The sequence below is a fragment of the Sinohyriopsis cumingii genome, chromosome 10, assembly GCF_028554795.1.
Source record: "Sinohyriopsis cumingii isolate HCF-2022 chromosome 10, ASM2855479v2, whole genome shotgun sequence".
NCBI lineage: Eukaryota > Metazoa > Mollusca > Bivalvia > Unionida > Unionidae > Sinohyriopsis > Sinohyriopsis cumingii.
In genome coordinates, this window is record NC_142970.1 from 38704736 (window position 1) to 38729908 (window position 25173).

General features: G+C 34.1%; 1 protein-coding gene across 1 annotated transcript; it reads right to left on the reverse strand.

Annotated features, from left to right (window-relative positions):
* Positions 1–2828: 2828 nt before the first annotated feature.
* LOC149789900 (uncharacterized) lies at positions 2829–24933 on the reverse strand. Its single transcript, XM_089971976.1, has 6 exons — positions 24531–24933; positions 18789–18902; positions 18297–18410; positions 13662–13775; positions 7751–7864; positions 2829–4172 (listed from the first exon to the last, which is right to left on the reverse strand). The coding sequence occupies exons 1-6, from the start codon at positions 24871–24873 to the stop codon at positions 3982–3984; spliced, it is 990 nt and encodes a 329-aa protein (XP_089828102.1). The 5' UTR covers positions 24874–24933; the 3' UTR covers positions 2829–3981.
* Between the last annotated feature and the right edge of the window lie 240 nt (positions 24934–25173).

Consider the following 25173-nt stretch of genomic DNA (forward strand, 5'->3'; position numbering starts at 1 on the left):
AGGTTGATTGTGTTGAATAAACCCATTTCAGACACATCCAATATCCGTCGCACTTGATGACGTAGCATTCATATATAAATTAAGCAAAGACTTCTTCCAAATATGTATGTGTTTAAAAATTATAAACAGTCAGTTAAACAGGTTGTCAAATGTAAGTTGTCTGATAAAAAAAAATCGAAGCTTGATTTCTATCAATCTATCAGAAAATGCTGTCATGTGTCCATTCCAAATAAAAGACGTTTGATTTTTGTCATTTTAAATATAGCTCTAAGCCATTAAAAACACTATGTTATTGTCGCTAATTGCTTGTGTAGTTCATCCGATTAAGCACACAATGTTAGAGTTGACACTGTCACTACCAGAAACTATTTTTATGTGAACAAATAAAGCAAAGCACATTTTAATTTATTTTATGCATCAGTTATAATGTAAATTATGTTCCAAAACATTTTTCTTTAAGTTCTGCTGCAGCATTGTGGCAGTGTCAGTTAGATTTCTAAACATGCTGCGTGGTAGGTAGATCCAGAAGCAGTCTTTAATCATGATAATTACATTGTCTAATCCAGTCTACTTTTCATAATACGAATAGAGAGAAATCATGCAAACGTTAAAGCGGAAATAAAGATAATATGTCTTGCTCGTTTGTTCAATATAATTTTTAAATTATTTTTGTGTATTGTTCAGTGAGCAATGGAACAATTACAATCGTTTTAAGGATGTCGAGTTTAATTTTTGCTCTATTCTAATCAAAAGTATTTGCTTGAAACATTAATGATTCAGACATTATCTCGTTTTGGAGCAGGAGATCTTAAGATTGCAAACTTTGAAATTGTTCAAGTGGTACATAACTGTTATATACGTAGAGCCAGTACTGCAAGCAAAATGCATAGGTGAGATGTGAGAATTCTAATGTACCATTGGATCAATCTTTACTTTTTTATGTCTTGTTCCGACGCACACAACATTTAATTAAGAGCTCTAAGTTATGTGATGCATCGCGATGCATGATTGATAAGGTTGTTCACGACTATTTTCAAGAAAACGCGAGAGTTCTAACACGGCTCCACTCATTTTGCGTTTCCATACAAAATTGTCTACAGTACTGTTACCAACTGATCCGTATAATTTTGTTCAGATGAAAAAATGTTGGCACCAAAAATACAAACGATGACTCTTTTGTCAACTCATCACGTTAATTATTTATTTTTCAACTCGCCACGTTAGCTTCATCACACTAAACAAAACTAATGTTTCAGCTAGGATGTGGAAAAAGGTATCTGAAGTCATCCAAAAGTATTGATGACGATGAAGTAAACAGGAGAAAATATACAGACAAACAGACAGACGAACGAGGGTAACAATATTTTCTGTTTGAAACAACTGCATTTCTTTCTTTTATTTTTCTGCAGTGTTGTAGAACATACAATATTTTGTTCTACATGATATTTGTATGGTTGACCTTATCAACTGGATTTCCTACATGTGATTTTCATTCCAACTTAATGGCGCCATTTTGATCCATCGAACAGTATCAATATAACAGCATGTATCTTCCATTTTCTAGCCCTATAACTTCCATAAGGTATTGTTCCTCATCACAACTTTGGTGTAAGAATCGATATTGGAATAATTTAATCTAATTGATCGAACTATGCAGAGATATCTAAGTCATTGTTAAATTTATTGAAATTTTCAACATACATCTGTCATACCAGCAAAGGTACTTCTAAAACATTGTATTTTGTTGGTGTATGTGTGTATTTTCCATGAGTGTGTAGAATGATTAAATTCTTCAAATTTCAAAAAAGGTCAATGATGAGACAAAAAAAAAAAAAACGACGTAGTCGTCAAGGTCATTATTTGATCATTTACTTTGCCAAACAGATCATCAAATGCACACCAAAACTTGTCTCTAAATTTCGTTGAATAATAAACAATTTTACGTTTGTGTTTTTCATCTTGGCTATTTTTATATCGTTGTTGAGCTGTGATAATTACATGGCACAATAGAAGCTTTTGCTATTTCCTCCATTTTTGCATCATTCTGAACTGAGATAATTGCTTAAAAAAATCGAATTTTAACAATATGTATACAGGGCGCAAAACTCACTTTTGTTTAGGAAGCAAACTATATTAAAAGTTACAAATTATATAGCAAATAATCTTTACAAATGCACCGGATCGATGACAAGTTCTTTTGGACAAGGAACATTATAGAGTAGATACAAATGTAGTAGTATAAAGTAGCACATCAGCACAATCATGTATATATAGTACCAAGCAACCATGAAGTGCCAAAATTCTAAAATCAAGATATGCGCAAACTTGCGAGGACGACAAACCAATGCAGCTAATGAAAGCATCATTTTAACATTCTTCCAATATTAAAGAGTGACATTATCTATTTATTCATTATATATTATCCTCTTGCACGGTCAGAAGCTGGTGATGTCTAGCCCGAGAAAGTTTGTTTTCTCTATTTTATTAGCTGCTTCTGGTGGTGCTCTTTATACTAATTCATGCTGAAGTTTCAAGCACATGAGATCAAACGTTTTGGCTCGCTTTATGCTTAGATCACGTACAGTTTTGATGGATATACGGTCGGTGTTCGACGTCATTTTCAAGATATGGTTTTCTATCATGTCTACGGAATAAAAGGTAAGCGTATCTTCCCACATCCCACTGAGCCAACTCGAGTCCGAAGCTCAAGCTCGACTACCATGAAGTAAACTCCACTTGCAAAATCAAGTAAGATGAACGAGACTCAAGAAAACAGCAAACAATAATAAAAAGATGAAGAATCATTAAAAAATAAAAAGGAACCAAAATGAGTGCGAAATAATTTTAATATATCTTATTAAAACATTAAAGATAATCGCGATAACCGAAAATTACCAACAGTTAATTGCTAACTGAACATGTATTTGGAAAAGGACCTGTCTCGCTCATAATATATATTTCTTTCTTCTTTGCTTTGATTCCTCAATTATACATATTATCATGAGATTATTTTAAAGTAATTAAGCAATGGACATGCACTTATGACTCTAGCTAAGTACTCGGACAGAGTATATGTTAGATCGTTATATGCAACACAATATCGAACTTTATTATACACTTCAGTGCTAAATATATATAACTACTGGCAAATCTGTTTTTGTATTTCTTCATTCTTATATTTTCACCCCTGCGACGCTTGATTTATTATTCCTACGGACGTTATCCTTGCAGCAATAGAAAACAGGCACATTATCGCTAGAGCTAATAAATGCAAACTGCATTATCTTTCCCACCTTGAGATCATTTTGTTTCTTCTGAAGAAAAATAATTGACTCGGCCCTCTTTCATCCTCGACATTAATAATAAACCTGTTGAGATGCATTGCTGCCATGCTTTGTTGTCACATACGGTTAATTAGTTTACAAAACATGAAAAATGTAATTTACTGCAACCCAATCTTAATGCTAATCTAAGTTGCTGCTATTTATACAATCAGCCCATGAAAATTAATTGACGCAAAAGTGGTTGGGGTGGTGTGCTGAAGAGTGAGTTTAATCATCAAAGCTTCTAGTCAGGAGGAAGTTAATACTAATACAAATAGTAATAATAATAAAAGAAAATATTACATTCCTATGCATATAACGGATATATTTCATCTTGTATAAAATAAACTCAAGAAGATAAAAACAAAACAAAACAACCCCAACTCATAAATCCCCAAACTAAATATATTTTTAACTCGTGGCTTCGCTAATCGTTACAAATATGTGTTTTTGGTAACTATATCCCGTAATAACGTAAATAATGAATGTTGTAAACGCTTACAGAACGATATACATCACATGGACAACTTAAAAGTAGGAAGGGAGTCTTTCATTGTACACAGTTAAGATAATTATTGATCAATATTCTCTTTTTGGGATATAAATACACATAATGCTGCAAGTAGCGAAGTTTGTATATAAGCAAAATTATACTTTTTCATCTGCTTGCATTTTTGGGAGCGACTTCTTTCATTGGAACAAATTTCACATTGGGTACTCCTTCTGCAGCAATGGGAAATATGAAGACATCGACTTCATTTTCGCGCTCTCTTTTATATCTTGTAATCACGTATATGACGACAATCATACAAACAACGGCGATGAAACCAAGGACAACCGGCAAAATATCTATAAATGTAAAGGATGCTAGATTTAATGGCATTTAAAATAAAGTTCCATATAAACGAACAAATATCATATAAAGTATTAAAATAAAGCCAAAGAAAAGAATCGTTTAGAATTATTATATTACGGATGATATTATATATGTATGATGACAAAATGGGTAATTGACTTTATATTTGCATTGAAATCACTGTTTGTAAAATCAAAGTGCTCAAGAACAATGAATTAAGTGCTTGTAGAACTCAGACTTAGCAAGTTTGTATGTATTGGTCATGTTCATTTCACGTCAGTATCTGAAACTTTTAGCAGAGAGAGAGAGAGAGAGAGAGAGAGAGAGAGAAAGAAAGAGAGAGAAGGGGAGAGAGGGGGTATTATTGATGCCCTTTTAAATTATCAATGATGCAATGGAAACATAACAATAAACTTGGTAACTAAAATTATAATCAGAAATCTAAATGTGTGAAATTTGCTATTCTTTTAGAAATTCTGACTGTCTGACATCGAATTATCCAACTAGTTCTCAGGTAATTGCTAAACATCACTATTTTAAAGAAATGCTTGCAGTAGAGTCAATCTTATTTAACGGTTTTCTTCCATGATTTTTAAAAGTTTGTTTTTTGTTGATGTTCAGTATTAAAGGTGTGATGAAATACGTCTCATATGCATACAGCCGCCCATATCAATGTAGGTGTCTGAAAAACGTCTAAAGTATATGAGATCGTTCTACTATAATGAAGATTGATGAGCTTCCTGTTCATGTCGATATGTTGTCAGTGACGGGACAGCTGACGAAATGATTATAAATCCTTGTTGTGAACCTTTATGCCTGAAATTAATAAGTTTTGGAAATAAACATATTTCGGGTATTGGCCAACATTTTCATCCCTCAGATATTCAACCATACCAGTTTGAGTCGTTGTCAAACGAAGACGGCGGATCAGATGAAAATTCTGATATGAAAGCCGATATTAACATCAAAATACTTATGAACAGAAGCTGGTAAGTACAGTTTTTTTGTTGTATGTTTTGCAATGTATATTTCAAAAATACAAATTGAACTGTTAGTTTTACTTCACATGTACACACGCATGCCCTAAAGTAACAGGCAAATATCATGTAGAACGTTTGGGGGGTAATTTAAAACGCCTTTTGTAACGAGTTTTTATACTGATATACTTTAGATTGGTGCATACTAAAGGAAATCAGAAGAAATGAATTCCTGACCCCTTTACACTTTTGTTTAATAAGTTGTATCAAGCACAGTATATTGGCATTTTTTCCTTTTAAAACTAGTGCGCATTGAACATCAATTTCCTCCATCTACAGCCTGGCCTTCCTATTAGTCTCGCACTTGTGATATGAATCGCGCTCGGTTTCCGAAGATTAAGCGAAGTTAAGAATACGAAGCGGGCACGCTTACCCTGGCCAGTTTTATAGAATTACAGAAATTTTCTGGGTTCTTGTCAATCGTACTTTCAGAAAAGTTAAACATTAAATTGGACATTTTAATTACTATAGCAAATAGGAAAGAGCGAAAATCTTGGAAGAAATTCTTTAAACATATGCATTTTAGAATACATTAGCATGTTTACGTGCAATATATTATGCATTTTCATCAGTCTGTTTAACCATTTATACTTATCCTTACATATCTAAATGCTTTCCTCAAAATCAGACATACTGACATGTACCTAACGTATATTCATTCACATCAACGTTAATACATATATACATTCATACGTTCGTACATACTACATACGTGTAAATATTCGCGCTCTGTTCATATTATATGTTTGTGAGTTTTAAACTTTCATATAGTTACAGTAACTAGTATCGCATAGCAAGTGCAGTGAAGAAAAGTACGGCGTGGACGATAATTCAGAGGAATCCCGTTTGAGCCATCAACCATATCAGCATGCAAATGAGCTGACATGGTGTCCAATATATGGTGTCCTTACTGCACGGGTGTCGTTATAGTCATGATGCGAGTTTGTTCAGTGTTGCACGTGCACAAAGAGACGTCGGTATTAACCAAACAAGTGGTTGTGATAGTCTTAGTGACACTAACAAACGATTTGCAGGATTATCATTCCACACCCGAAAGCCGTTTTACTTACAATGGTGTATCGGACATTCTGAAAAACTGAAACATGTCTACGAACACATTTCAAGCTTACGAGTTGGGACATATACACCAAAGTGAGAACTTTTTCAAAATTGAGAGTTTACTGTGTGTCGTTATTGTTCATCCACGCAATTTGGAATTTGTATTTAAAGCAAATAAATAAGTAAACAGTCTGAACTGGACGATCTATAATGAATTTAAGCAATTAATTTAGGGAGGAGCCGCAAAGAATACGTTCGTCGCATCATTTTAAAATTAATTTTGGAAAAATAAAGCCACTTTTAAATTAAAAAATGACAATGTTGATGAATGGCTGTACTTTCTGGCATTCATTTAATTGTAAACGGTCAAGTGAGTAAACAAATGAGTTATCTACGCATTTGTATGTTCTCGGAACTATTTCCAGTAGCTCTATACAAACTAAGTATTATGTTAGCTTGAAAAGAAGCTCACTACAGAAACCTAAGTGCTACCTATATTCAGTTTCTTTGTATATAGAGTCCCATGAGTTTACGACAGAAAATATATATTGCAATTAGAAGCCTTACCTGATCATGGTTGGATATTTATTCAAGTGCAATTTACATAATTATTCAAAGAGAAAATTACGTAAATCACTCAAAAAGAGTAAATTACCTAATCACTAGAGGAGATGAATTTGCACTACGATAAATACCTTGGTGATTTATTTCCACTGGCTCCAGATAATCCACATGCAGAAATTTGATCATGTAAAGATGTATCGCAGCTCAGTGGCTGGCGTGCTAGACTCCTATGCTAGATTACAGGGTTCAATTCCCAGTCCCAGAACACGTCGGCTGTGCTGCTTAAATGTGTCCCTAAGCAAGAAAGTTTACTCTCACCGCCCAACAAAATCGTATCAAAGCCACAAGTCCTAACACCATAACGTGTGCTACTCCCAATAGCTTTTATATAAACCTTTGATAAATGTCAAATTTGTCGGCTATTGAAGCGCATAATTCGGCAAAGGTTTTGAATACGAAGAAGTGGATACATTTTGATGTAACAAGATATGCATTTAACTGTTCAATTTGCACATTTTCGAATATGCTGCTTGATACAAATATATGTAACCAAATACAAATATATGTAATCAAGTGGTGCCTGCTGATATCGTCGTTGAAAAGTAGAATAATTACAGTTCAGACATACCAGTACATTTCCATCAACGATTACATGCAAACCTAGCGTCGAATGTGTTAATTCAAGAAAACATGGGCATATTATTGGTTGCCTTTGATTGATTTCCTACGTGTTGTATAAATGTGCTGAAGTGAATGTTGATATCTTCTGCGTTTTAATTTTTTTTTATGTGGTAGAGATTTTAGGCAGCTGAAATATATCATCGACAAGGGAACACAAGAGCAGAACGAATAGTGTAAATACATGAATAATGAAAAACATATGTTTTTAGAAAAGAGGAGAGGACACTTACAGATTTCACAAAAGTGTCCAAAGATGATGGGAGGGCAATCACAGCTGAAACCATTAACATTATCAATGCATCTTCCCCCGTTCACACAAGGACTGCTTCTGCATTCGTCGATGTCTTCAAAGAAATATATAACGCGATTGTTTACATTTGTTTCTGCGTAGAAATATTTAGACATCATTGCTAGATAGTAACAGAATTGACCTACTGGAACAAGCGAAAATCATTTGCTTTGTTTAATAGCTGCATTCTTCCTTAAGGGTAAGAGTGGTTCTCGTCTGATATTATTTTTTACCATCACATCGTCAGTGCCCAAGAGGAATTCAGTATCAAATAATGAGTTACTGATTAACCCGTCCTTTTCATTGAAAAGGGTAATGTTAGAGTAATAAAGTAAGTCTGATATACTAATAAATATAATGAACGTATCATTAGAAGAACTGTATTTTATTTAAATGTAATAAACATTGTGATATACTTTAATGATGCTTGGTTAATAACATGTCTAACTACACTTATAATTTAAACGAGGGACTAACAATTGCATTTGACGTACATGTAATTGGCATATAGACTCCTGAGCTGTCACTAAAATAAAAAGAACATAAGAGATGGAACAAGTAGATGCACAGAGAACGAATGATTAAAACCATGGACACATAGAACAACTATTTATTTTAATAGTTTGCTTCAGGAATGAAAAACCTTGCAACTCTTAGCGACACAAATGAAACGACAAAATATTACAAATTCATACACATGCACATACACATACATTAAGATAAACATACGCTTGAATAATATATAAAAATTAGCTGCACCAGATTCGACAAGTTATATAAATCAAAGCTTCACTTTCTCTACTTACGTGCTATTTATAGATAAATATTTACAACATCTATACCATTGTCTGATTGATACATATATGTTTTGTTACTTTAGCCACTTCGTTCGCCGTTATTTTGTATTAAGCGCGTAAGTCAATGAAAACATACACATATCTGAGTCCAGCCGTTGAACCGAAATTTGTAAAGTCATGTTAATGTCGACATTGATCTCTTTTTCTTTTGATATGGTACTTATAGTTCCATTTCCTTATTGTACACCTACGCACCCACTGGCAGACGAGGTTAGGAATCAGTGTTATATTGTGAACGTAATACGTTTATTCGCCACAAGAAACAACTTTGATCCTGCTCTATTGACGCCTTAAGCGATAGCAGATCATGGTCATTGCTGTTTGCAGTTGGATTCAAATTGTATGAAAATATATACACTATCCATTCTTTTTCAGCACTCTAGAAGATAAGCAATGCTTTCTACTTTACTGTTACTTATGGTTGACCTTATATAATTAATCTTAAAAATGGAAAATAGTTATAGGTCAAACATAACTAAAAGCTCATTAATATGTATCACATAGTCAAAATTGTATCTATATTCGCATTTGGGTGATGTTATAGGATCTAATTGCATCTACATATGACCTAACATGTGCAGATTAGGCTGTATGCACAGTCAAAATCCAGAAATGATATTTATATATTGAATTAGCTTCCCTTTCGTAACACCGTTTAATTTATTACTCTGCTACTCGGCCTCCCATTACGCTAGTATATACTACATATTAAGAAAAAGACTAAACCAGTCCTTCGTCGATCCTACTGTCTTAAGAATCATGATAGTTGGTGTTCCTCACTATTTATTTGACCTCTAAATGGTGGATATGTTGTGGATGAATATTTAACGCGTATCATTGAGTAGAATTTAATATTCATTAATTCACATCGCTGCGTACAAATTAACGTTTATTATGTACACTAATTTTCATTTGAAAAGCTCAATGTTTAGGACAATTTCGCTTCAAGACTTTCATCACTGCGATCTGTGACATCAACTAAATATAATTCCATCTCTTATTCTATGACCTGGTATGGCAAACAAAGCGGAAATGTTTGATTACTTCAGATACCTCAGCAGTCAGGTGGCAATATACATGTTTCACCTGAACATATATACATTACCCTGCCAAAGTTACTTATATTATTTCATATTGACGCAATTGGCACAGTACCTCAAAATACCAGGGCAAAGTCCTCAATGTGGAGATCAAAACCCCTGTTTAAAGACGCAGGGCCTTCTTAAAGATGCCTTTCTATTATAATTCACATTTCATAGTTACTGACCTTGGCAAGTTGTGCACTTTTGAAATCCTTCCTTTACTGTGTACATATATACCCTTATGTTTGCACCCCTACACCTTTTTGTGCATCCACCTGTACCTTTTAGTGTGTACATGTATACAATATATTGTTACCCTTTAGTATGCATACATATATCCATTAGTATTTAAACATATACCCTTTGGAACAAGTGTATTGTATTTTGCAGTGAAAATCACTACTTCTCGACCCTTGGGTTGAACGCTATAAACTAGACTGGCTCAAAGTACTATTTGTCTTTAATACTATTTATTTCAATTTTATGTTTAAAGTTTTAGTAATAATTTAAATATAATGTTTAAAAATATTTAAATCTTGAACCTTTTCTTTAAAATTAAATTTATCAAAATTCTCACGCCTTTCAAAATTTGTCCTTTACTTCGTACATTTATCAGATTTGGAGATTTAGTTTGGCAATGTCTTTAATTGAAAAATATTACTTAAGGGAACTGACTTAATCATGGAATAACTGTGAAAGGGTCCTTCTATTTTTTAGTAGCATCCACCTGCCTGATTGTGGTTGTCAAAGTAATGTTGCAGAAGTGAAAGTGCAATTTCACCGCGTGGTGTGGTCACAACATATTTTGCTTGGCTCGGACACAGAACCTTGCACCGTTTAATCAGTTGTTGAATGTTAATAGTGTGGAAAAATCCAAGCACCTCTTGCTGTGTGGCACAGTCTACTATAGCAGCCTCACCTATTTGGAGTGATCAACAGGTTACTTTAATTTGGATAAATTTATGTAAGCAATGTTCCGGAAATCATTGGATGTCTGACCCCTGTAACGTGCCAAAGACCAGGCCAACGCTGGTTCCATTGGATGTCTGACCCTTGCAACGTGATGAAGACCAGGCAAACGCTAGTTCTATTGGACGTCTGATCCTTGCAACGTTCCGAAGACTAGACCAACACTGGTCCCAGTGGCAGTGCAACAGTTATTCTTTACTTCGCATTGAGGAACTAGAAAGAAACCATCTGCTTTTCACTAGAAATAGCGATAATAGTCGTAGAGGTACATCAACCATTGTTGTAATATCTGCATTAGCAGTATTAGTAGTAGCAACTCGAGTGGACTGGAATAACGGTATACTGTGGTGTCATACGTGTGATTAAGGTCCTGTCTGTCTACGTCCATCTACAGTTCAATCAGCTATAAGAAGATGGGACATTAAATAGGATCCTCTCGCAGGCTCGTATATATCTACAAGTAAGACTGTTTCCAAAATAGTATTGATTTAAAGAGATTTAAAGGAAATTAAAGTTATATGAACTCTTATTCCATATTTAAAATCAGGTTTTGCTTTTTGTTGCAATACGTATCGCAATTCACTGCCCTGAATCACAATATATGACAATACACTGCCCTTACTGTTTATTTCAAAAATAAATACAAAAGGGCCATATAATTCAGCTGTGAGTGAATACAAATTCAATTAAGTCTCACTAGGCCTTATCCTGTATCAGTTCGGTTCGGGAATGATCGGCAATACTGTTGGTGAGCGTTAAATAATGACCGCATTTGCAAATCTACATGTAGAAGCTTACGAGCGTCTCATTTGACATGAACTGTGTGCTTCCTTCCTTGGTGAACTTGTTTGACGACATACTTTTCACGTCAAATAAGTATGTTTAGGTCAGGGAAGAGTATCAAGTCTTAAAACAGTTGCAAAGAAAACTTGCTCGCCTTTATAACATGCCTAGAAAGTAGCTCTTAAAATTAAAGTCAAATTACAATCCTACACAGTTTGATGATTACATGACTCGAATAACTGATTTCAGCTTACTTACCTACACAATGTGATGGCTTCATAACTGGAATGATGGAGGTTATCGTACAAAACTATACAGTCTGATGGCTGATAGTTCGTAAGATCTAAGCAAAATATAGCCTTAAATATAAACACCAATATTTTGTCAGTGTTTCCCGGCTGTACATTCATAAATTGGTTTCATAAAGCAACAACATGTACCTGTCTCGCACTGGACACCTGAAATAGCCTGGTAGACAATTACAGGCAAATTCATTTATCTTGTCTAAACAGGTGCCTCGGTGTTTACATGGAATGCTTGCACATTTGTCAATGTCTGAAGTAATTGTTTGATAAATTGTGCCTAAAAGAACTTTGTTGCTATTTATTTCGTTTCGAGCAATGAATAGTTGAAAGCGACATTTTTATTCATTTTAGAAATAACATTCCTAGTATATTCGAGTATTAGATGACGTTGCCAGAAACCAGACAAACGAAAAATATAATTGTTTGATATCGAAACTTGAGAGAATTTAATATTCTAAATTGAGTTCAAAATAAAAAACGAGCATTCATGATGCTTTCATTTATAAACAAAATATATTTTTCCTAAATAGACTGATAATATACATCGCTGCAGTCAAGTTTTAACTGAAGCGACACTTTTGTCGATAAGACGTATGAATAGATGAAGTTCTGAGAGTATGTGATATCACTAACAGTTTGCAAATCAGTTCATTCAGATTCCATTGTGAAAAGTATATGTAGTCAGACATTTGCTGTTTGGAGTTTGGTTTTATGTCAAAAGTACGAAAAACTATATAACACTAACTTATTTAATATACGAATCAGTCAACCCAATCTAATACACAATACTCGTACAAGTCTGCATACAAAATCAATCAAGCAAGAAATGAAAATCACTGTGCTCTAATGTCTTGCTCAAGTGACTATGCAGACTTTGACGGTAGGTTATTGGATTGATTAATACTTGTAACAACATGACATGGTATGACTGTACATACAAAATGTCAATAGAATCAACCTAAATTCAAAAACTGAATATAATCGCTGGGTGTGAAAAGTAGATCGCCCATCTGTTTTGTTCCTAGTGTGTGCGCCCTCCAATAGGAATAACGGTCTCAGACAAAATAAGTTAATCTCAAGCACTCAACGTAATAGCCGATGTATTAAAATTAAGTCACAGTGACTTAATTTTGATCATGGTGACTAATGCCCTCGACGCCGAATATACCCATCAAGTTTAATAGCTGTGCATACATTGATGTCAGCAAAGCTGAAGAAGATGCAAACAATTAACGTATAAAACTGGATAATGAAAAGTGTCACAGTATCAGGGAAACTGATCCAAGTGTAAAATCGTAAAATAATTGCTAGTGGGAAAAGTGAGCCACAATGAATTACATTTGAACGTGGTGGGTAGACTCCCCTAGAGTGATGTCACTCATCGAATTTGCATGAGTGAACATATAGTGGAGTAATATCACTTGAGCACAATGTGAAAAGTAAATGTTGAAGTCAACAACAAAAACAGCAGCAACATCAACAACAATAAGAACAAGTTCGTTTGAAAAGTGTATCGCATATGCTTTGAAGGCAAGACAAACTTCTGTTTGCTCAGTCTTAAAACAGATCGTAATATGTACCGCGGACCTTTACAACTTACATGCTCTTTGCTCCAACAGGTTTTTTAAAATTTTTAAATTTTGAATATTTGCAACTTAAAAACGTGGAATGTTTTAGGGACATCCACGTTAGTTCAAAGATTAATAGATAGCGTTATATGCTTTAGCAGATGAAAATACAATGTATTTGCTTGCTTCGAAAGAGTTTAAATATAAAATAACATATACCTAGGAAATACTTGAACCTTATGTTTGTGTAGACATTAATCAGATAGCTAGAAAACGAACAGCATCTACCTGTTTCGCACTGGACACCAGTATATCCGCTTAGACAATTACAAGTAAATTCATTGATCTTATCAAGACACGTGCCTTTGTGTTTACACGGAAAGCTGGCACATTCGTCAATATCTGAAATAAATACGTGATAGTGTAATGAAATTAAACCAGGTAGTTGTCTGACGTAATCACTATGTGATTCAGGAAATAGTTGTAAATTATGTTCATAACGTACGAGAATAACGAGAGAAATCATTTCATTAAGATACAAAAATGAATCACTATGTTCACTTTTATCGTTAGAAAACAAATAAGGAGAAGCAAATCATTTGCTTTGGCAGCAGCAACAGCAGTAGTAGTAGTAGTAAAAAGTATTTTTAGCAGCAGCAGTGGCGGTTGCAGAAGTAGTAGTTAGCTTGATAGTGAACATCGAGGAGAGAAGGAGAGTAATGGTGTAGTTATTGTCAGTCATAAAAGTCTTCCAATACTGGAACTCTAGTATAACAAATATGCGGAGACATATACCTTTAAACACTTGAGTTTTTGAACGATAAAACATCTCTTTTACGCTTATTTATAAACAATAATCAATTAAGGGCCTTTCCAGTAGCCTAAGTGGTTAGAGTGTCAGCCTCGTACGCTAGAGGTCACGGGCCGAGCCATAACAAAGACGTATAGAGGTTAGTGTTAGGACTGGTCAGCATGGTGTCAAAATAATGTTACATGGTGAGATGTGATGCTACATATCTGCAGCATGATGTCCCAATGCTAGACATTAATATAAACTGCCACACTGCAGACGTCGTAGTGATATGACTCAAAGATAGTTAAAGCTAAGTTAAAAATCGAAATCACGTACACAAATACACACACTATCAAGGGCGGAGAGTATGCAGTAGCTGTTTTAAAGCCATCTGCTATAATCCAAAACTTTAACCAAGTTTTGCCCAGGTTATCAATATGGAATGATAAGTGTCCACGATGCTGTCAGTTTATGTTCCGACAAAAGTATAAACATCATTTCATCACGAAACGCCTTGCAAATAATATGTAAGTACTATAATATTAAAACGGACTGATGTAATAGATGTAATAGAGTTTTACCTGAACCCAAGGGTATCAACTAAGAAAGAAAGTAAATAATGTATGAACCACTCATGCTTAAACCAGATTTGACTTATTTGGTTTTACATAGATCTGACAAAGCAGGAAAGAACAAGCATGTGTGTCTGCGATGGACGAAGTCAATCTAACAAAATGTCAATAACAAACATTCCGAACGGAAAAAGAAACTAAATGCAATTGGATTCTAGTGTGATGAACTATCAGATTTTTTATATTTACATGACTATTGTAAACGCTACTATTTAGCATGGGAAAAAGTAAAGACAGTAGTTATTGTTGTGGTTAACAAAAATATTCATTCCCGTTTTACTTTCAGTCTGTGGAATCATTTAATATTTTGTTAAGATATAATTTTAAAGGAATCAATTTTTAGAATGATTCATTTTAATTATAAAGTACTACATGACTTTTTGACTAAACACTATTTTGGCGTTTATGTGAATTCCTTCAAAGACGTGAGGATTACATCATTGCGATACATCAAGACTGTTGGCACAGCAACCTATTCAAGGCTAATGGTACATCAGCACATTCAATGCTGGAATTCATTCGGAATATTCCATAAATTTGGGTTTGTGATATAACATTTTGAATAATATAGGATTTAATTCACAATACTGTAGGTTCCTCTTAAATGTTCATCTTGTAACTTGAAAAAATAGATTAATTGCTTATTTTTACTGAATTTGTTGGGTAGGTTTCTTTCTGTTTCTTAGTTTATGACCATATCGTTGTAATATAACATTGAAAAACTAAGAATAAAATTTGCGTGGGATTTGATATTACAATGACAAATAGACGAAAAGACGCATTTTACAGTTATGGCCCTTGGGTTAAATCCTATATAGAATTGAACAGTAGAGTCATTACGGCTTTCGTAAGTCCCGTATATAAATGAATGCTAGTCTGTACTAATATATGAACATTCCAGGGTTAAATCAGACATGGAACTGATTGCTAGTCTGTGACAATATCTATTAAGACAGATTTCTTTAACTTTATGAACAGCGATTTGTTTGGTTAACATAATGATAAATTTAGGAAATATACAGCATTAGGAAGATAAATTAATTCAATAAAGCTTTAACATTTACAAAGATCTCTCTTTTGCCTATAGAACAATACTAGATTGGCTATGCTGATGATAAATTTAAGTAACAAGACTACGCTCACTAAACTAATTCACTAGGGCTGTACTTTGTTAGAATTAAGCACGTGTTTCATGTACGAATCTGGGAATAATGAGTTTAGAATGAGATATGGCAATGAGACATCTCAGAAAGGATGCTGATTCATTATGTGTTCGTGTTGAAACAAAGACCGTGTTATGCGTAATATTAATTAACGTATTTCGTATCCCAAACTTAGTACAGATTTTGTTTACACTTTGGTTATCCATGGCTTAATTCTCATCTATGATTGAAGTGTCCATTGCCTTTTATTTATCTAGTCAATGTTTCATACACATGTCACTACTGATTGTTTAGATATGTAAACAAAAATTCTATATTTAATATGTTCATCAATTATTGCGCAAGCTCATTTGCCTGTCAATCACCGGGGGCGGACATCACTCGAATCCCCAATGACAGGATGAATTATCCTTTCTTAAGGTTAACTTGAAAAGTCGTTGTTAATTTTACTTCAAATCATTCAACATATCGCTTTGCCAAAGTACTTTAACTACATTGCATTTTAAAGTGTTCTCTTTAGATATACATGGCGCATCAGTTTCACGCGCCTTCTGATCACAAGCAATATCAACATGCATGTTTTCCACAGGAAGCCGTACTGCCTCCCGCTGACACTGCCTGGAGGATAACATTTTTCTATCCTGAGTTACAACATAGATCATTACATATTTCAAGTTAGATAAAGAAAATAAATTAACGGTTTCACAAATCTACCATCGAAGTAATTATACAAGGTTTCATTGATACCAAATGCTGTAGATGTTGGTGAAGCAGGTGATATAACAATATACTGTGGTGATGTAGTAGGTAATGATACCGGTTTGAGTCTGTTACTCCTATAGAAAGATCTATAGAAAGACTTTCATATACCTATATGTTCATTGTTTCTATTACTGAACCATTCTTTCGTCATCTGTTTCTGTAAAATATTAAAGTGAAATAGATGAATGTGACCAGTAAGAGATACTTTTCATGGCAAAGACTTTGATAGTTGAAAAATTGTAAACTTCAATAACATTCTCAAAATCTTACTATCAGTAGCAAGATCACAACTTGATGTTGCGTTGTAAATTGTGTATACGATGGTTTTGCATCCATGCGGCATTATTCACCTAGCTAAAAGCGTTAGCTAATTCGCGCTGTCCCAGAAGAGACGCTAAGTTAAATCATTTGTATTCGGTATTTGTATTTGGTCATATGTGGAAAACCTAGTGTCGCTTATTGTGAAGAGGTTTCAAATAGTCCAAATATTGTTAATTATTTGTACTGATTGTTATGTTCATTAACACGTTTCTTTGTACAGACGTTGTTTCATAATCAGCTTTAAATAGAAAAAAAAACAACTTACTCTTTTGACTAAATACACTGATGTCATATTATTCCGGCTAACAAATACGAGAACATGTTCTTAAGGTTTGTTTATTGTCTTTCACGTAGCATAATGTTATATAGTCATATTTAGGATGTGTTTGAACATTTTCGATTAGTTGAAAATGATGAATTTTAACGTTTGTTCAGACATTGTAGCAGCTCTTGCATTTATAAAGATTTATACATTCCTTTTCATTTATTTATGCACCCTTTTTCTTGATTTATTCCATTTGAACTGAGCATGTGCAATTGTTTTTGTATGTTTGGTGCTACTTGAAAATTAGAGTTAATTTTGTCTGCAATCTGACAATTTGGAGTATCGTTTTGTGCAAAACTAAATTCAGTAAGGAACTATACGTTTATGTTCGTCCTTCACCGTGTAATGAAGTCTGAGGGCATTGAGAGTGCATGCCGAATGATTTGCAAATACACCTCGTGTCAATAATCACATACTCCATAACTGATAGTGTTATGAATAATTTCTTTTAATCCATTTATGGACATAGCACGTCCTAAATCCATTTCGACTTCAACATTATAAACATATCATTGTTGCACTGCCTCTAACCTGAATAAGAACCATCTCTCTCGTCTGTGTTTCTAAAAGCGAAAGTTGATGTCAAGCAAAATTGGCAAATACGCTTTCTTAATATATAGGATTCCGACTTAGCAACCTGTTGAGAAGACCAGGGGCTATTAAAACAACATTTATAAGACACTAATTACACTTTTGGTCTTTTGCAGAATTGCCATATAAATTACATGTTTAGTGAAATATATTAACAAATGATCATTGGATCAGTACGTGCATTCTTAAAAACATACGTTTCTTTAGGAAATATTGCTTGTCACTGAAACTTGGATTTTTGTACTCATGTTTTACTCTCGCACACTTATCATAGTAGGGAGTTTATTTTGTACATGGCGTCATCTACTTTAAAAAAATCCAATAATAGGAGTTTACCTATATCGCACCTGGTTCCAGTATATCCAGGAAGACAATTACAGGTAAAGCGGTTGATCATGTCAAAGCAGGTACCTCCATTTTGGCAAGGACTACTTGCGCATTCGTCAACATCTGAAAGAAAATAAATGTCATTGCAAAGGAAGACAAGTCCGCAATTTAGTGTTGCATATTTGATAGTCTTGTATTATTTAAACGTGCATTCCGTCAACATATATGCAGAAAGTTATCAAACGTATTCCGGTTTTGAATCATTTTCAAAGACAGAATTTTGGTGGAAGTAAGAGAAATGTTACAAATTCAAATTGTCATAAATAGTGACAATAGGTAAGTACGCGAACATGTGAAATATGAGCCAAAATGTGGAACATGAAAACAAATGTTAAAAGTCAGCATTCAGCAAAATCTTTTAAAATTAGAATCACTGTGGACAATATCGTATTAATTACATACTCAATACCTATAGGAAAGCGGAGTGTAACACGGCATTACCTGTCTCACATCTAACTCCGACGTAGCCTGCAGAACAAACGCAAGTGAAGAGGTTTACATAGCTAGTGCACACTCCACCATTCAGACAAGGGCTGCTGGCGCATTCGTCAATATCTAAAATATAATTTATAACTGAACTGTTAGTTTTAATTATCACTTCTCATTTAAATGCTGATTTTATTTGACTGTCCTATCCTATGTTAACATTAAGCCTCACCAAAATAGGTCGAATTGCGGTGTGAGTATATGGACGGTAGCAATTGTATTATCTGAAGTGATCGAATAGCTCATCAAAACACTTACCTCGTGCTTGATTTTTCTCTGTTAATGCTTTTCTCTTAATCTGCACTCGGTTTTGTCATTCTTAGTCCACAAATTTAACATCCTGATTGTTGATCTTGTTTGTTTGGATATTAGTAGTTACAGCTCTGGCTTGATTATATATTAGCGGTACAAGGGCTTGTTTGGTTAAGGATTTTATTCCTCATTCTTAACATAAACCATAAATTATAGGGACAGATAGATAATACCATAACCTGGATTCAGGTCAAATACCATTATATTTTTGAGTTCGTGCAGAACTTTTTGATTTTCATGTGAACGATTGCTCCAGGTATAATACATTTAGAAGTTGTTTAAGTCGCAATGGTAGTAAATGGGACAGTATGACTGTGAGGAGAAAATATAATATCCGGCCAGCTTGTAATATTCACTATGCCGGTACAAGGGAAACTAATGTTAAAAATGTCCATAGGATTACCGTTTTGGATTTCTTTATAGTAGTTACGTAAATTTAACATTGTGGGACGGTATTAGGTTCTTCAGAAATTTAAAATTGTTGGAAACTATGGGAATGTAACACATATAATGACAATCAATGTGAAGATGTATTAGGTCCATGATGATTGAGGACATGACGACATTAGAGTTTAATCCATTTTCAGTAAAAATCAGTAAATCCGGAGACTTGGTATCCAGTGTATTTCTTAGTGGGCACTCATATTTTGTTATACTGAATGCTGTAGAATGGCTACATGTATATCTATCTATCTATCATATATATATATATATATATATATATATATATATATATATATATATATATATATATATATATAATATTGCGTCTATCGCATATTATGTTGGTAGTGTAGGTAAATGTACCTGATTAATAGTTGTTTCGCGGATATTACTCACGGACGTACGGATTGTATACCAATATGCGCCGGACTGAATTATTACTCTAGACCATATGGTGTTACTAATATATCCCGGACTCAGTAAAAGTTTCTTAATAGTAATATTTCATTTCTTTTGAGGCATTTTATTGAATATTCGTTTTTCGTTTAGTTTCTGCTTATATCTGTGGCAGATTGGTTGCTTCCCTTGATTACAGCTATTCAGAGCATCAGTACAACATATGTAAAGTTATATACAATTCCAACATAATCTGAATACAGGTAATTCTTTATGCAGGAGACTAGGTTACATTCATACAGACACTTCAGCAACAGTGTGTTTATGAATGGGAGTGTCCACCCAGAACTATATTTGATAATAAGTCCTTGAATTTCGTAACGGCATGTAAATAAAGTCTAACTTCAAATGTCGTCATGGATTGACATGTAGTGTATTAGATCACAATACTGACCCACGTAAATGTGTAATGTCTGTTAAACACCTACAACTCAATCAAAGTGGGAACATTTCATTTTAGTCATAAGTGTGCAAATTGTGCATTCAGCTTTAAGTTTAGATTTCGTCGGGGGTGTTGGGGGAGGGATGGTCTGGGGAATGGGATAAGTTACAAAAGTTTAAAATATCTCTAAAGTTGTTTGGTTTAACCAAGGGATAAAGGGCGTGGATACGTGTTTTAAAGAAACACAGAATTCTAGTACTTTGGTACTATCATGCAAAATTCTTAAGACAACTTAAAAAGATTAAATCTATTCTCAATCTGCAAAACTACTTTAATATCATTAGCTAAATCTTGCGTAACAACACTTTTCACCTATAATTTCGAACTGTAGATGATAGTGGTAACATTAATACTATTTACTGTGAGCCGTGTTAATCAGAGAAGAAAAAGAAACGAAATCAACGTTGTGAATTCTTGACTACGAACCCTTTCCCAGCAGGTTGATTGTTGCCCAATTCTGAACATACAGAAGGCACATGCAAGCTCTGAAGGGTAATAGGAGTATCCTAGTCTCTATATGATGCGATTCGAATAACTTTTATTCCCTGAATGAGACTCTGTATGATGCGATTCGAATAGCTTTTATTCACTGAATGAGACTCTGTATGATGCGATTCAAATAGCTTTTATACACTAAATGAGACTGTATGATGCGATTCAAATAGCTTTTATTTACTGAATGAGACTCTGTATGATGCGATTCGAATAGCTTTTATTCCCTGAATGAGACTCTGATGCGATTCGAATAGCTTTTATTCACTGAATGAGACTGTGTATGATGCGATTCGAATAGCTTTTATTCACTAAATGAGACTCTGCATGATGCGATTCGAATAACTTTTATACACTAAATGAGACTCTATGATGCGATTCGAATAGCTTTTATTCACTGAATGAGACTGTATGATGCGATTCGAATAGCTTTTATACACTAAATGAGACTCTGTATGATGCGATTCGAATAGCTTTTATTCATTGAATGAGACGGTGTATGATGCGATTCGAATAGCTTTTTCTCACTGAATGAGACTCTGCATGATGCGATTCGAATAGCTTTTATTCACTGAATGAGACGCCGTATGATGCGATTCGAATAGCTTTTTCTCACTGAATGAGACTCTGTATGATGCGATTAGAATAGGCTTTATTCACTGAAAGAGACTCTGAGATAATCGTGTGAGAAGTTTCGATTGTCTCTGCACTAAATAACCTAAAGCGAAATAGGTTTCTCAATGCAAAAATTGATAGAGATATTATCTAAGTTTTGGGTTAAATTTAAGGACATTTTTCACGAGTGAAATAGAAATAATGTGTTATTACAATTGACGAAATGCAGTAACTCCATGCTATCTAATAAAGATACATTGATCTTCTTGAGTTACATGTTTTACGTCGATTTTTTTATGTGGATTTTATTCTCCAAGCATGGCTCAATTAATATTTAGTATTTTAACAAGATTAAGATAATGAGTAATAATAAATACAACTAATTGAAATCTTTAATTCAGCGTGCCAAATATGTTACATGCAGGTGGTATTCGTATTTCGACATACATGGCATATACAGGAAACAGCTGCATTACTACATCGGTACAATATTTAGTAATAATGAATGACAGTGATATTTAAAACACTTCTCCCCAAACATATAGTTTCAACATGTTTAATTTTGTCAAAGTAATTACTGTTTTCATGCGAAAACAACCGTATTTTCTTTGGTGGAATGGTGGAGTGAACGTCATTAAGGTAGAAGTACAGTAGAGTCAAGACAGAGTGATCGCATTCGACCGACCACAGAGGGTAGCTCTTTAAAGTAAAGATTATTACGCTTGCGAGATTACCTATTTGTATTTTGGCCATCTATTTGGATCATCTCTGAATTTAAACGTGAAGTATGTTGCCTTGGCAAGTCTCCTGCCTAGTTCGATTGCAGACGCTGCCTACAAATTTTAGGAGTCATCTAACTTCGTTAGAAGACGCTTCGTAAACATATCGATAGTCATCTCTGTTGGGAACTTAATCGAACACATGTATTCCAGATTTCTCGATCTTTGCCGAACATGATGATGATCGCATAAGTCAAAGTAACTAATGAAGCAACTTTTTAGTATTATATTTAATCAAGAGATATTTCCTGTCAATGTTATCGTGTATCGTATAATGTAAAAGGTGTTGAAGGGATAGGTGACACTGAATATCAAATACAAAGAGGTCATGCAAGTTCAGTCACTGATATTATGCCCGATTCGTGCTCAAAACTGTTTTAAGTTATCATCTTATACCTGTTTGTTGTCGGAATTTCGTGTGGGGATGAGGGGGGGGGGGGTGCAGAAGAGAAAGAAGTGACCAAAATATCGGTCTTGTCTACATAAGTAAATATGGGTTTGAATAAAAAGCATATCGGAATATACATTTCCTAAATTGGGATAAAGTAGTTCCAGAAGTGATTAGCAATTTTCACGATACTACTTGTATCGCCTCTGTGGCGATATAAATTTTGTTCTCACAGATATATATGCATATCACATTATAAAATATATTAAAAACAAACCTCACTACCAATAAATCATCATAAACCAACCAGTATTTAGACCACAGATACACATATCTCGAGTTCGTCATTTAACAATTTAAGAATTAAATACAATTTTGAGAAAAGTTAGCTTGGTGTTGCCTCATTTCAAAACAAAATGCCTTTTGATTCAAAATGCATTCTCTTCATTTTCATATGTAGTGAAATAATGTGTTCTTCGGCCACATAAAGGAAGATTTCGAATTATAATATACACTATTTTCGACAAAAGTATAGTGAAGAAAATAGAAGCAAACAAACTATTAAAAGACTGTTATCATAGTTTTACATAGAATTTCGACATAGAAAGTTTGAGAAAACAAATTCTTTAGCACTTTTCCCAAAGTCGTACACTGTTAATTATATATTTGTAATTTACGTCACTGCAAAAAGTTTCTATTAAAAGCATTTTTAAACATCTGCTAGATCTGACATATATTTGTCTCCACCGATGGCCAATGAAAATGCGGTGACATTCAGAAACAAATGAACAAGACAGACATGCAACTCGTGCAGGCTTGATATCTATTGGGTTGACCAACATGCATATATTATTAAAAGAATATTGGATAATATTGGACCCGCAGTCATTTGGTGCTGAATGAACAAGCTTGCGAAGGCTTTGTAGGCCACATTAACTATTACTTTTTTAACGCTCAGTCTATGTCCTTTTTAATACCTCAAAATGGATATATTATAGATTCATTTTGGGTTCGCTTGTGTTGCATTAAGTTCCAAGTAAAAGATACCAATGTTATTCAGAGGAGATTAAACTGCACTGTTTAAGTAAAATTAAAGACGTTGACAGATACATTGTAACAAAGGTCAGTTTGATTCTCTCTCTCTCTCTCTCTCTCGCATAGCATAAACAAGAGATCTCCATCCTCCCATTTTCAATAATGTCTATAAATCATATATTTATTTTAAAAAATTTCCTTCCGATGCAAATCGTTGCATGTATTAACATTTTCTTTATTTAATGTGATTGATATATATCTTTTATTTAGATGAGAGCAGACATACTGATTTTCAGCACTGGTGTCAATTAGAAAGAGTTATAGACTTTGACGGCATCTAGTGGTCAGATTCATGTGTGGTCAGCGTTCTACGTTTCCATCATCATTTTTGGTTAGCAGCAGCAAGTAGTTCATAGAATGGGCACGTGTTTACATTATAAGTATGCGGGGAATGTTTAAACATAATGACGGTCTATACTGCTGGATAATGACCGATGGCAGCAAAATTACACTAATGGGACTATATATGAATTAAATAATACACTGTATAGTGCATTGATTTTCATGGTTATCTTAAGTATCAGCTATTAAAATGTTAATATTAAACACACACAGGCTCTCAATGAGTCCTAATCAATTACAAATATATAACAGAGAAAAAGAAGACAAACATGAAACACACCTGTAAGCGTTGAATTTGCTATTAATTATGATATAAAATATACTATTAGTACCTGTACTACAGCATGAATCTGTATAGCCCGGATAGCAATTACAACCAGAGCCTGCCAAATACATTCCATGGACACAAGTTTCTCCACAATTAGAGTATTCATAGTTCCAACTAGGTTTATTATATTCTGCAGTGCAGTCTATCCACTGGCCGTGGGCATCTGTATGACAACAAAGTCCTGCCGATCTCATTCTTCTTCCTCCACCACATGTAACAGAGCAAGTACTCCAAGTGCCCCAAGATGCCCATTCGCCAACAGTGGGACATGTGCTAGATAATGAAAGAGGAATGAAACTCGAAATGAAAAGAAAACACGTAGCCCAACTTTTTAAATACAGCACCATCTCAGTTTGTGTGTGCAATCACATAACTATTCAAATACCCTATGTTTATTGTGGGTTGAAAATGTAGTATTCGTTTATCTCACAATAATGTCTTCATCGGCTTGCTTTCCTTACAAATATGTAAAGTCTGCACACTTTGAAGACTTCCTCAATGATGAGTGTCAAATGACGAGCTGAACTAGTATTGGTTATTTAAGAGCAAAACATAAATAACTATTTAAATCGGTGGTATGTTTTGGAACAGATTTGTCTATGTTCATCGCGTTATCGACGGATAAGGGCAACATACATATCCATCCT